A 13,596-nucleotide genomic window follows, 5' to 3' on the forward strand; every position below is an offset into this window, starting at 1 on the left:
CTACCTTACGGCCATAGTTTTAAAAAACTATGAAATTATGTCTCACACACGGCACTTAATACAAAGTAAAGAAATGAAGGAAAAATGGAAAAACACTCAATTGACACAGTAAGCAGTGTCAGCCACTAAGTGTCACGAAAACGGGTATGACCCTTCTGGGTCAGTGTTTCGTACGAAGCAGAACAGCAAAAAGCTGTGATCTATTGAAAGTCAGCCCTCGATCCAAATTTTTGTGGGGGTTGGAGGATGGCATAATGGTTAAGGTCTTTGCCTTATGAACACAAGATGCGGGGTTTGATTCTCACATAGGGTAATTGGCTAGGCTTAAAATGACCGTAAAGGGCAGCTAGCCTACTACTACTAATCTATGAACCTATAAGAAAGAGGTCCTGAAAGGAATAAAAAGGAAAGATGTAACAATTAGGTTACAAGAAAGAAAACATTTCAAAATTAAAAACAAAAACACAAATTACTATAATAAAAGCAACTCAAGATAAATGGATCAACATAAATTCTACTTCTAAGGAGGGAGATGCATAGTTTAATGCATAGTACATATCATTATCATAAGGATGGGCGACATCAAAACAATTCAGAGCATGGAATAGGAAATAACACAATCTACATCAAAAGACAAAAAAGCTAGATTAGAAGACAAATAAAGAAAGAAGGCAAATGAGTAATGTGGCAAATCTTCAAGTACCTCAAAGAGATGCACCAAATCTAAATGGTTACCATCTTTCAAAAATAGATATTTAATTAATTGATCCAGCTTAAAGATGCAATAAACTGGCAACTCTGGTATAGCAGTCTTGTCATTAACTACGTCATAAGAAAGAGAGCTCGACCATTACACCGGGGTGCTTAGAAGTTGCAGTTGGGGAGACAGCTGTGAGCAGCTTATACAGGCCTATCCACCCTGGGGAAGTACGTGGGACCTCTGCTGCAGGAACGTCTCCTGATGAAACATGACATGCTGGACATGGACAGTGAGCACAGCACATGCCCATGTGGAGGCATTGTTATGGTATATATTAAGACTGGCATAATGCATACTGCATATAATGTCTTCTTGCTCATAAGGGAAAATGATTAGAAGATATGAATTAAAATCGTATCCCTGCCTCCATGTTGGATTTCTACTGAATTCAAAAATAATGCTACGTGTAGCCAAATAGAGCTGGCAGCACAGCCGGGGCAAAAAAAATGCTTAAAAATGAAAATTAGAACGGTATCAACATAAGCATACATGGTGGAATACTTTTTCATAAAATGAACTGTGGATGAATAAGCAGCTTTTCATCTAGGTACTTCCAACAAAAACACTAACCAAATTCAAGAATGCATAGGGACTTTTTATGGTACGTGCAATAGTTGTTAACCAGTATCTGTAGTTTACCCAACAAATGACGATGCAGGCAGACTAGGTAGGATAAGTGATCCATGTCTGCTGTTGGGTACTATATTTCTACATCATCTTGGTGAGCGAGTCTCAATTAATTTATTTAACTTTGTATGTGTGCTCTGTGTTGCTTACTTCCTTTTGAAATAGCGATGATACTGAAGTACAAATAATCTGTTAATGAAAACATGATCAAAAAAGCAGCAGAAACTGTGCATCTCTTTTCTTGCAAGTCCCAAGATACTCTTGGGGAGATTACAAGGAAAGCACCTCTGTCAGCAATATATTCTTTATGCTAAATGCCACTACATTACAAGTAACAATTTCAATAATCAGGATATGAACTTCTGACCCACTTAAACACTGTATATGTCTACTTATACCTTTAAGGTTCGGAATTTTAGTGACTAAATGCTTATTTGTTCAATTGTTTAATTGTTTTATTGATGGCAATTAGTGTGACTGGTAGTGTTATGAATAGCGCTGCCAGCTTGTAATGTTGATTCTGAGGAGGTCTCCGGTGTGGAGATGAAAGCGCTCAATCCTGTCCAATGTGTCCTGTTCAATTTTTGGAATAAATCTATCAATTTTGCTTGGAGCCGTTTTTTGGAGTTTTTGGAATTATTGGTGGTGGTATATATTTGAGGACTGCCTTCATTGACCCGAGCAGCTGGAATATGTTTTGAGTGTTTATTTTCAGTCCTTTGTTAAATTCCTATGCTTTTTATTACTAGTGACTGATGATACTTTCTCCATATTTATTATTTTTTTTCTTTCATCATTTGTTGATACTGGTACAATAATGCTGATTAATTTATCTCCATTTTTACCACTCTGAATTCATTTGGCAACCAACTAAATTCCTGCTTTTATGTATATGCTCTTTATATGTTACTGCAATCAAACCAACGCAATTCCTGACTTATATATATATTCTGAATATATTACTGTAACCACTATGTGTAACACTGTTTCTAGTTCTGTACCAATTAATGTTTAATTTTTTTTCTGCACATATATATATATATATATATATATATATATATATATATATATATATACATATATATATATATATATATATATATATATATATATATATATATATACACATATACATATACATATATATATATATATATATATACATATATTCTGAGCTGAAAAGAATAAGACTGTGAAAGTAATTATAAAAGGGAGTCTTTCCTTTTCAGAAAAGCCCCTATAGTGCTTGGCATATTTCATAACAAAACATATCCTCTGAATATTGCAACGCATGATTCCGGTAAAAATACAAGAAATAAGTCATTCTGCTGACCAGTAAGCAAAACACAAGACTTGTTTAAATAAGACAGTTCCCAAAAAAGACTACAAACACATAATAAGCAATGGCTGGACTGTGTAATAATAAAGACAGTCCTTTCGAACAATAATACAATAAATGTACATGCACATACATTAACAACATTTCCAGAATGAAATCTTGAGTAATTTTATTTATTTTTTTTTAAATAAACATTTTCAGTAAACCAGAGGTGGTACTGGAGGTTGTCGCCCAAATATGTGCATTAGTAAACATGAACAAATATTAATTCAGTTGGCATTTTAAAATGAGCTGTTACATTATTAGTGCAAATCCCATGTCCATCCGAGTTGCTTTCCATTCAAGAAATGTGGATCAAACCTCTCTGCACCTCTTCTCCACTCCTGTGGCAACAGCACAGAGTAAGGGGCTAATTCCACAGGCAAAGTGCCACTTCAACCATTTGCAATACGTGGCACAGCATGTAGTGTCCACTTTTTTCCCACTGGTTTATAAATTCTAGACTCTCCCTTTTAACAAGTGCAAAGCAATACTCCATGTATAACACAGAGATACTGGGGTAAAGGGAAGTCTGAATTTTCTGTCTTACCTTGAGTGCATTTATGTCATGAATCAAAATAATTAATATATATTATATATATATTTATATATAGATACACTGTATACACATATACATACAAGCAGTTAATTTTAGTTATATGTCTTGAGCCAAGTATATTGTTTGTCTCCACTGATAACAGGGGATTTTTCTTCTGTTCTCCCCAAAACATGCATATATAACAACAAATGTCACTAGTCCACACTGCAGTACTGGAAATCTTCAACAGGCACCTTTTATACACAGCACAGCTTAAGCTGCGCCATATAGGTGTGACAGTGATAAGCTGCCACCAGTAGGTCCATTCTAGCACCGCTGCACTGAATGTCCATTTAACTAGGAAATTGAAGCTCAAGATATCAGTAAACCTGAGGCAATACAGCAGATCACCTTATCCTGTTCTTGATGCATCTGGGTCTACAATATTTACATGTCCAGGTGCTAGGCTGCAGGTGTCCCCCATTCTTGCAAGCATGTTCCAAGAACTGTGAAATGTTCAGACCTCCCTACAAGTGGACAAAAAAAAAATCAAAATTCATTAATTAACATGTGCATGATATAGAAATACTTCCTATTTCCACACATCCATCAAGTAAAAGTGAAGATTTGCAATATCCACCTGATTCTCCACAGCAACTTATGGCATTACATACCTCTGATTTATGCAATACTGGTTTTACAAATTTTACAGTGAGATGGGCAGACTTCTGAGGCTAATTTCTTTAAGGACAAAGCATCTTACCAGAGATTTGATGGACTACTATGTCTTACTGATGGTCACTAGCATGTTTTACAATGGGAACAACAAGCAACCTGCTGATGATCATTAACAGGAACTTTAACTAGCGAAGAGTGGTCTTGCTGTTGGCTCTGTGTCAAAGAAAGACAAAGCCATGACTTATTCATTTTTATTTACTTAATTATCGATCCTTTGTTGAAAAGGTTAGTCCCACTAGGCTAGTAGCCTCCTTTCAGGTGAGACCCATGGTGGTATTTATACTACTAGAGGAAATTTGGCCATAGTATTTAGGAACTTTCCCTAGTCTTTTCAATGTGTGCCACTGGATCTTGTACATCTACTACTTGCGCAGCCACCAAATATTTCCACATGGGGCCTCAGTTTAACATCTCATCTGAATGATGACACATTCAGAAGTGCAGTACCCTCCCATCCCAGATACACATACTAAACCTAGAGTACTTGAAATACTAAACCTAGAGTACTTGACATACCAAACCTAGAGTACTTGATAATAGTTTTCAATCTTACTCACAGACACTGGCTAATCTACAATGTATGTACTGTACCTGTGTACTATGTATGTATTCTACCTATGTTCCAAATTCAGCTGTATACCACAAATCTATTAATTACCTTTATTTTTAAATTAATAGTGTTTTGTTTGCTCTCTTCACTGTAACTGTTGATGTGCTGCATACCACCGTAAAAACATGTCTTTTGTAATTTGTGTGTATACTGATAATGTCTAAATAATTAAATGTATCTGTAATTTTTCTATATGGAGCATTTCTCCCAGATCTCTGCTGAAAAAGGGCCTTTTCGACTCAGACACCCCGGTTAACAAATGTAAAATAAAAATAAAAAAAATAAATAAATATGCTGACACTACCTTCTTCCTATGTGACCAAGGTTTGATTGTCGGGCTAACAACTACAGTGAGTGAAAAAACTTGCTAATTCATTGAAGAGGAAGTCAAAAATCAACACCACCACATTGAGAAGACCCCACACGGATCTCCAATGCACAAGGACTGAGGGGTCCAACATGTCAAAGGAATTCATGCAGCATGCAACTACAGGTATGAAGCAGCAGGATGACAGTCACACAGTCCCAGCTATTGTCCTCTCTCACTCTCACACACACTCTCTCATTCCTGGCATCCTTAAATGCCAGTAGTAGAGAGAAATGAGGGGGTCAGTTGAAGACGTTGCCAAAAATATTCACGAGAAATAAATTTAGAACCCAAATGTCCTTACTTAATTGGCCTTCACTTCACATGCACAGCTGCATTTCAAAGGTTTATTATAAGAACAAGGCCATGGAAAAGAGTTGCAAGCCAGTATGACATACAGATTGCTGTTAGATTTTCTTTTTTTTTTACTTTCTTCTCATACTATTATGTTATTATTTTTTTTTCATATTATTTAAGTGCAACTTTGATCAATGGATGGGAAACAGAAAATCCACTTTGGGTCTGGTATCGTGTCTCTGACAGAAAGAGGCAGATAGCAATGCCCAAACTAACATACCCCACTACATAACCTGCAGAAACTTTTTAACTAACATACCACCGACTAATAAACACCCGTGATACATAGGGTTCCCACTGGATTAGATTACATGACTAAGCTTATAAAATCCCTGGTGATAAGACTAGTATATACATATGAACCTACAAGACGTCATATCTCCATGGTGCTCCATGCTATATATTTATATAATTTATGGTGTTCTCAGCAGGTGCTTCACTTAAAATGACATGACTTAACAGGCCCTGAAAAAAATGCTCTATCAATAAAAACAATGTCATTTTCATATTTCTGTAGTCTTTTAAGATAAAATTTTAGCAGAAAGATTAATAGAAATGAAAAGATATGAACACAGTCAGTGACACAATGTGTAGCACAGTCACCTTTGGTGCAGAACGTTGTAGGTTCTTTTCCCACACCAGGTAGACAGATTGGTGACACTGCAGTGCAACAAAAGGTGGCTGGCGCACTCCTGAGTGTGTCACCCTTTCAGGAGAGACATTAAACAGAGGTCCCACCTGCATGAGTTGGTGGTAGCTCGGGTGGATGTAAAAGATTCCACAGCACCTATTGAAAAGAGTAGGGGAAGTTCCCCGATGCCCTGACAAAATGTCCCCTAATAGTAGAAATACTATCTTGGGTCTTCCCTGAAAAGAGGCCACTAGCCTACTGGAACTAACCCGGTCAACAAAGAATAGAAATAAAATAAAAAACATAAATCAGCTATTTCTACTTTCCTACTTTCTTAAAATTGCTGCCAGTGCTATCGCTTACCCTGTCTCTATCCTTATTAATCATTCTATTACTGAATCTCTTGTCCCAGATGTATGGAAATCCTTCTACACAATTCCTCTTCACAAAGAAGGAAACTCCACTGACCCATCCAGCTATCGTCCCACTGCTTTACTACCCCCCTTCCAAAACTCTAGAAAGGTGCGTCCACACTCAGCTACTTAGACACCTGCTAGATAATAACCTTCTTACTCCCACCCAACACGGCTTCAGACCCCATCACAGTACATTAACAGCTCTATTCTCATTCACCCAAACAGTAGCAGAAACCCGTGACAACAACCTACTAGTTTCCTGCTTATTCCTCGACCTCTCCAAAGCATTTGATACTGTCTCTCACTCTAAACTGATAACTAAACTCTCTGACCTTAAACTCTCCACCTCCTCTTTAAGCTGGTTTTATAGCTACTTATCTAATAGAAAACAATCTATATGCTGGAAAACTGTCACCTCCCCATTTCTTCCTGTTAACACTGGTGTCCCCCCCCCCCAAGGCTCTATACTGGGTCCTCTCTTGTTCAGTATTTTTACTAACAGTTTATGCTCTGCTACCAACCTCTCCGCACTCTTACAATATGCTGATGACTCGACACTTATTACCACTGCCCACAACATCCCAGAACTCCTTGCCCTTACCCAAGACACTTTTACATCCATCGAAACCTGGCTCACTGATAATCAACTAATTCTAAATCCAAAAAAAAAAAAAAAAAACTTCTACTTTTCCTTCCTAAAACACTGGCAACTCACAAATCCACTTTCTGTATTACCTCCCTCAACAAATACCATTATCAGACCAGAACCCCATGCTAATTTACTTGGTGTTATAACTGACGAATTAAAATTCGACATACATGTCCATCATTGCATTAAAAAACACCAGAAACTTGGTTTCCTGTACCGTAATCACAAACTGCTTTTACCCTCCACCAAACCCTCCCTGGCCCTGTTTCTCCTATTACCCTTTCTTTTGTATGCAGCTCCAGTTTTTACTAACTTTCAGTTTTCACTTCTCTATAAACTAGAGAAAACATACAATAAAATAGCTAGATTCGCCTCTAACCTCCCTTACAAATCCCACCACTCCCTCACCCTTAAATCATTACAATGGCCTGAATTCCCTAAATAATTGTTTCTTTCTCAGCTGCATATCACACACTCACTTCTTTATAATCCCACTTCCTGTCCCTCCATCTCAAATATTATATCTCTATATAACCCCCGTCAATTTCAGACACAAGGTGCAGGGTTTGATTCTCACATTGGGTAATTGGCTAGGCTTAAAATGGCCCACAAGGGCGATTGGCCTAGTACTAATCTATGAACCTAGGATAATGTTGGGCCTCATCAAGGTGTTTTTAGTCTTAGTGAGCACTGCTATGACCGGTTCCCTGCTGATAGTTTGAGGGAGGTATGCTGGTTGGGATTTCTCAAGGGGTGGTAGTGGGGACTGGGCGATAAAGTTTGAGTTGAATTTGTTGCCCAGCAGGCTCACTATGTTACTGTGCTCAGTGAAGGTGGTAGCATTTACTACCAGTTCTGCACAACATTGCATGTTACATCTGAGGTTTCAGACATAGCTGTAGAAGGACTTGTGGTTGTCTTAAGCCTGAGAAGCTATCCCGAATTTGTAATTGTCACTGTTGGATTTAATTAGTCTTCCTGTTTTGTTTTATTAGAGAGCTGTTGTCATTATGAGAGCTGCTCTTTCTGACTTTGGCCACAACTTTTTTTCCTTTTGTTACATACTCTGTTAAGATTCAGATTCCACTGGGGGGTTGTTTTGAGCTTACTTCTGGTACGGACAGCAGCCTCTATGTAGCCATTTACATGTTTGTACAGTGTTTCTGTGAATAACTCTGCAAAGGATGTGAATTCTGGGGTGGATGGGGCATTGAATGTTGACAATCTGTCACTTAACAGAATGTAATTTGCTTTACAATAGTCTCATAACTGTAACAGTTTTTGCAAGTTGATTTTTTATTTCGAAAGTTGATAAATACAAGTGCCAGAACTTTGGCTTGTGTAATTTGGCACTATTTACTAAACCATAAGAAAAATAATTCAGAGAATTTGTAGACATGCAGGAATATTTGATAACTGCTGACCATTTTAGGCTCCAAAACAGTATAAAGCAAAAAAAAAAAACATTTTAGAGTGCAGAACAGACTTGGAGAAGATGGTAGTTATGGAGGAGAATTAATGCATGTACAAAGAAATACATGTGTTTGTGTGTAGAAACAAATACATGCATGTGTGTGTGGTGTATGCTGTAAAAATATAGAGTAAGAGAACACTAAGAGAAGTGAGGAATTCTTTACGCTTTTTTTTTCACCACCTATGACTGCTGAAAATTTGAAATTTTTTCAAGCACTAAACGCTACAGTATCAAATGAAACTGAGATACAAGAATTTCTGCAAGATCTGGCTGAGTGAACTATTTAAAGACTTAAATCTCCAAGGAACTGAGCAGGTTTTACTTCTGGAAGGTTATCATATAAACTTAATTTGTGCAAGTTTAAACAAATACTATACACACAGGTCATAAACAGCCCAAAATTAGAAAACGTGCAAGGGAAGAAAAAGTAAGTTCATAGGTAGGTACTAGGCTATCGGCCCAAGGGCCTACGTAAGCCTAGCCAACAAGGTTCCCTGGCTTACGCCACCCAAGAAAGTTATTTCCCTGTGCCACTGTCGAGCACACACACAGAAGTGATCCCCAGGATGTATTTCCTATTTCCCATCCACTCATCAAGATTTTTCTTGAAGAGTGCTAATGGAGAACTTTGCTTGACATAGATGGGTAGCCTCTTCCAGAGTATGGGAAGTCCCGGGGACAGGAATCTATCCCTCCAACATGCTCTGTTTATTGTGGTGACAAGGTTTAGGTCCCTAGAACGTGTAGCTCGGAGGGATTGGGATTTCTTTAGGTGTAGCATGTCCATCAGCTCTGGGTTTGACATAGCTTTATATGTTAGGCAGAGATCACCTCGGAGTAGGCGATATGCTATGGAGTAAAGCTGGAGTTTTTTGAGACGGTCAGTGTAGGGCATTTGTTTGAGGCCAGTAATCCTCTATGTGAGGTACTTCTGTGGCCTTTCCAGTTGCTGCACATGTCTTGCGAGGTACATTCCAAAAGGGGCGTTGTACTCTATAATGGGTCTAACGAGTGTGAAGTAGAGGGGAACAATGACCTCTTTTCCTGGATGAGAACCCTTTTATGATGAGGTGTGCCACGTAGGACTTCCTGACTACTGTGGCGATGTGACTATCAAAGGAGAGACTACTGTCCACCTGAATAGTAAGCACGTTTCTGGACAGTAAGCAGGAATCACAGCATACATAAAAATATTGATTCTGGTCCCAAACTGCACAAAAAAAAAAAAAAAAAATATGCTGCTCTTTATTCCAAAATCTATTTCAACCTTGCACTACCCACTATCCATTCCTTTATCTGGAAGCACATCTGTTGAACTAGCCACCACTCAATTACCTGGAATTATTGACAAACACCTAAAATTTGACCCATGCATTCATCAAGTAACCCTAAAAAAATAACCAAAAGTTAGGAATGCTCTGTATATCCAAGAAATTCCTGTCCAGCCAAGCCTGATTAGCTACTGCTACAGCCTGTCTTCTACCTCCCCCTGATATGAGCATCTCCAGTTTTCACCAACCAGCAATTAACCCAGCTCACAAAACACGACCACTTGCATTTTAAAATTTCACAGTGTCACCAGTATTCCTAGTAAAAAACAGCTTCACATAGCCTTATGCAGCTAAACTGACTTAACTTCCCGTCTTCTTAAACTTAACCAATTAAAAACTGCACATAAAATCCACCATCATCCACAAGGATGGCTGTCCCTCAACATTCTTCCCTGGCAGAACCTCACTTGCATGCTCCATTCATCTGACAGATTCCTTGCAAAAGTTATTTTCTCACATAAGTCTCATGATGACTCACAATGTGCATGGTACATAGCAAAAATCTGGAAGTCTCTCTCTCCTCCAAGTAGAAAATCAGAAAAATCAAAAAATTTCAAAGACAGCACAACACTTGTACTCCATAACTCCTGACAGTGCCACTGCTCAGAACCACGTTACTAATAACTGCACAATACAAATAACTCCTGACAGTGCCACTGCTCAGAACCACGTTATTAATAACTACACAAATACAAATAACTCCTGACAGTGCCACTGCTCAGAACCACATTATTAATAATTACACAATACAAAAAACTCCTGACAGTGCCACTGCTCAGAACCACATTATTATAACTACACAATACAAATAACTCCTGACAGTGCCACTGCACAGAACCACGTTATTGTAACTACCCAATACAACCATTACCTTAACCCAACCCAATCACTTTCTCTCATTTATCCTCCCTCCTCCTTTTCATCCATATTACTTTAAATCATATGTTAATCTCATCATGAATGTATTGGCAAGAGCTGACATCAGTAAAGCAGTCACATTTGCAGTTACCTGGTTAGCAGCACCTGAGGTTCTATTTATACAAGCATTCATCAGAGTTTAAGTTTAAAACTTCCTGTGTGTAATTTATACATCTGATGTATTTGGTTTATAAAACGTTATGTATGCCATTCTTGATTAAAACCTCCACTGAACTTGAGGTACAACTTCTATTGTAGTTAAGGTATATATAGCTTTTCCCGTTGTCAAGGTGGGTGTTTGTGCACGCATGTGTGACTTTCCCTCTCTAAATATATATGTGCTTACGTGTGTGTCTCCTTCATATAAACTGGACATGTTGTTGTTGCTGGTCTTTCGGCTTTTTCCCGGTAAGGGGTCGTCACAGCGGACCTCTGGTCCGCTAATGATTGGCAGTAGATTTTTACGAAACGCCAAGGTGCCAGCTCGACGCCCAACCTTCAAAGGCACACCCATTTATGCACACATGTCTTTCGAACGCTACCCAACCGCAGGGAGGGACATGCAGACTCCACACAGAAGGCACTCCCAAGCCAAGCCGAGAATCAAACGGGAGAACCTCTTGCTGTGAGGTAACAATGCTACTGCTGTACCACCGCGGAATACATGCATCTTTAATGTAATCATGCAACTTTTCTTCTCAGACTTCCACTGAAAAGGGGGCTTTGTTCTCATTCAGAGTTTCTCTGTAAATAAATAAATAAATAAAAATAATACAATAATCTATGAAGTAACGTGCAACATGCCTTTTAGTGTGCTGCAGTAGGGGGCATGTAGAATTTAGCAAGGTAACAAGGTTTCCTGAAAGAGGCAAAACCAGAAGTTAGTTCCTCAACTGGATGTTTGGAAGGAAGATCTTGGAAATGCAGAGTGGGACAGTCCAGCTGTGAATCACTTGCTGAGTGTATGTTGTGTAATTAGAGATGGAAACTATGCCAGAGAGTTACTTGTATCCTGTAACGTTGGTTTTAAAGACAGCCTGTATCCTGAAAGGACTTTAACTCTTGGATAACAAAAAAAAAAAAAAAAAAAAAAAAAACTTAAGACTTCACGATGTCGTAAGCAGACAATATCAAAGCTGATATTGTTGGCACCACAACATCGAAAGCGCAGAACATCGTGCAGATAAACGGAAATTTACATAGGTGGAGATTTCCATTTACCTTAATGTAGTCCGGTCTCGGAGTTGGAATATTTCAGTAGGGGGGGTGTGGGGGGTGCAGGGTGGCTTGACCCCTGCCTACGCTAGTCAGTTTTTATTTTTGTTTGTTTTTTTTTTTTAAACGTTATTCGATGTTTTACTACATCGATCACTAGAGGTAGACCTTTAGTGATTCGATGTAGTAAGATTTTGATAACGTGATATAGACGCTTATTTTGCCTGGATCTGCAAGGCCAAGTAGGCTATGATTTTACTATTTTGGCCTTATTTGGACTTGTGAAAATAAACCTGTATTTTAAACAAGTCCTACTTCCATGGTCTTTTAGCACTTACTGTACATATGTATGGATGTATACCTGTACACATATATTACATAAACATGTGCACACAACCTATGCATATACACCACACATTTACTATTAAACAGGAAACCATCAAAGCAGGGTTAGACCTATCACGTTCTTTAATGGGGCCAGCAGGCCACATGCTTGACAATGAAACCTATTAATTTTTATACACAAGAGGTAAAACAGAACAGCATGGGGTTATGACAGTGAAGCTTCTTGAAGGACAGTTGGCTTGACAGTAAAATGTATGAATTATCACGAGCAGCAGTAACTTTATTATCTTTAAACAGAACCAAAAAGATACCTTAAAAATATAAGAAAGTAAGCATATGTTTGAAAAATCTCAATATTCTGCCAACTGAAGTTTTCTCGCTTTGTCTATATCCTGCTCTCCTCATTTGTAAACCTGAGAACTCTTACTGCAACCTGTTTTACTAGACTTCATATTTAATATGTATATGTGTGTGCACGCACACACACACACACACACACACACACACACACACACACACACACACAAGAGACACACGCCCTCACAGAGACACACACACAGACACACACACACACAGACACAAACAGAGACACACACCTACCTACCTCTTACACACACAAAAACACACACACACACCTACCTACCTCCCTCTTACACACACACACACACACACACACACACACACACAAAATTTGCTGTACACTTCTACACAATTCTTTTGTTGCTCACCCTATATACTGTACACTGTAAGACTCTGGTTGCGCTTGGAAAGGGTAATTTAGGCCAGACCAACTGCTCACTTAAACGGAAGAATTGACACCTTATACCCACACCCCAGTGTGAACCTGAGCAAGCCGATATCTACTCTGCAGTTTTTTTTTTCCCCTTTTGCAAAATGGACATTTATTCCACTGGAATATGTACCTGCAGAAAATACTGAAATAAAATAGTTAAAAAACTAACCACCTTATTTCAGCAAACCTAACTACTCGACTAAGAAGAGAATTTCTCCTGATAGTATTAAGAACAATCCTTGGTTGGATGTATTAGCCCTCTCTGAATCTTTTTCATCTTAAACATGTTTAGATTATTTTGTTTTTGAATTCTTATTCATGACTTGTGTTATCCATCAATAACCTAGTCAAACTTATTTCATTTATTTATAACACATATTGCTACAGGTTTGTAGGTGTGTACTAGGCTAATGGCCCTGGAGCCTTTACAAGCCTAGCCCACAGGATTA

At 38.3% G+C, this 13,596-nt stretch overlaps 1 protein-coding gene across 5 annotated transcripts in view; it reads right to left on the reverse strand.

Moving 5' to 3' along the window:
* Positions 1-2,878: 2,878 nt before the first annotated feature.
* PLEKHG5 (pleckstrin homology and RhoGEF domain containing G5) overlaps positions 2,879-13,596 on the reverse strand; it is a 1,795,538-nt gene continuing 1,784,820 nt past the window's right edge. For all 5 annotated transcript variants that reach the window (XM_044063030.1, XM_044063029.1, XM_044063028.1 and 2 more), the window contains one exon: positions 2,879-3,830. In XM_044063030.1, the coding sequence (XP_043918965.1) occupies positions 3,821-3,830 (10 nt within the window). In that variant the 3' untranslated portion in view covers positions 2,879-3,820. The remainder of the gene's footprint in view (positions 3,831-13,596) is intronic.

Source organism: Protopterus annectens, chromosome 2.part1 (assembly GCF_019279795.1).
Source record: "Protopterus annectens isolate FY-2018-M chromosome 2.part1, PAN1.0, whole genome shotgun sequence".
In the NCBI taxonomy this organism is placed as follows: domain Eukaryota; kingdom Metazoa; phylum Chordata; order Ceratodontiformes; family Protopteridae; genus Protopterus; species Protopterus annectens.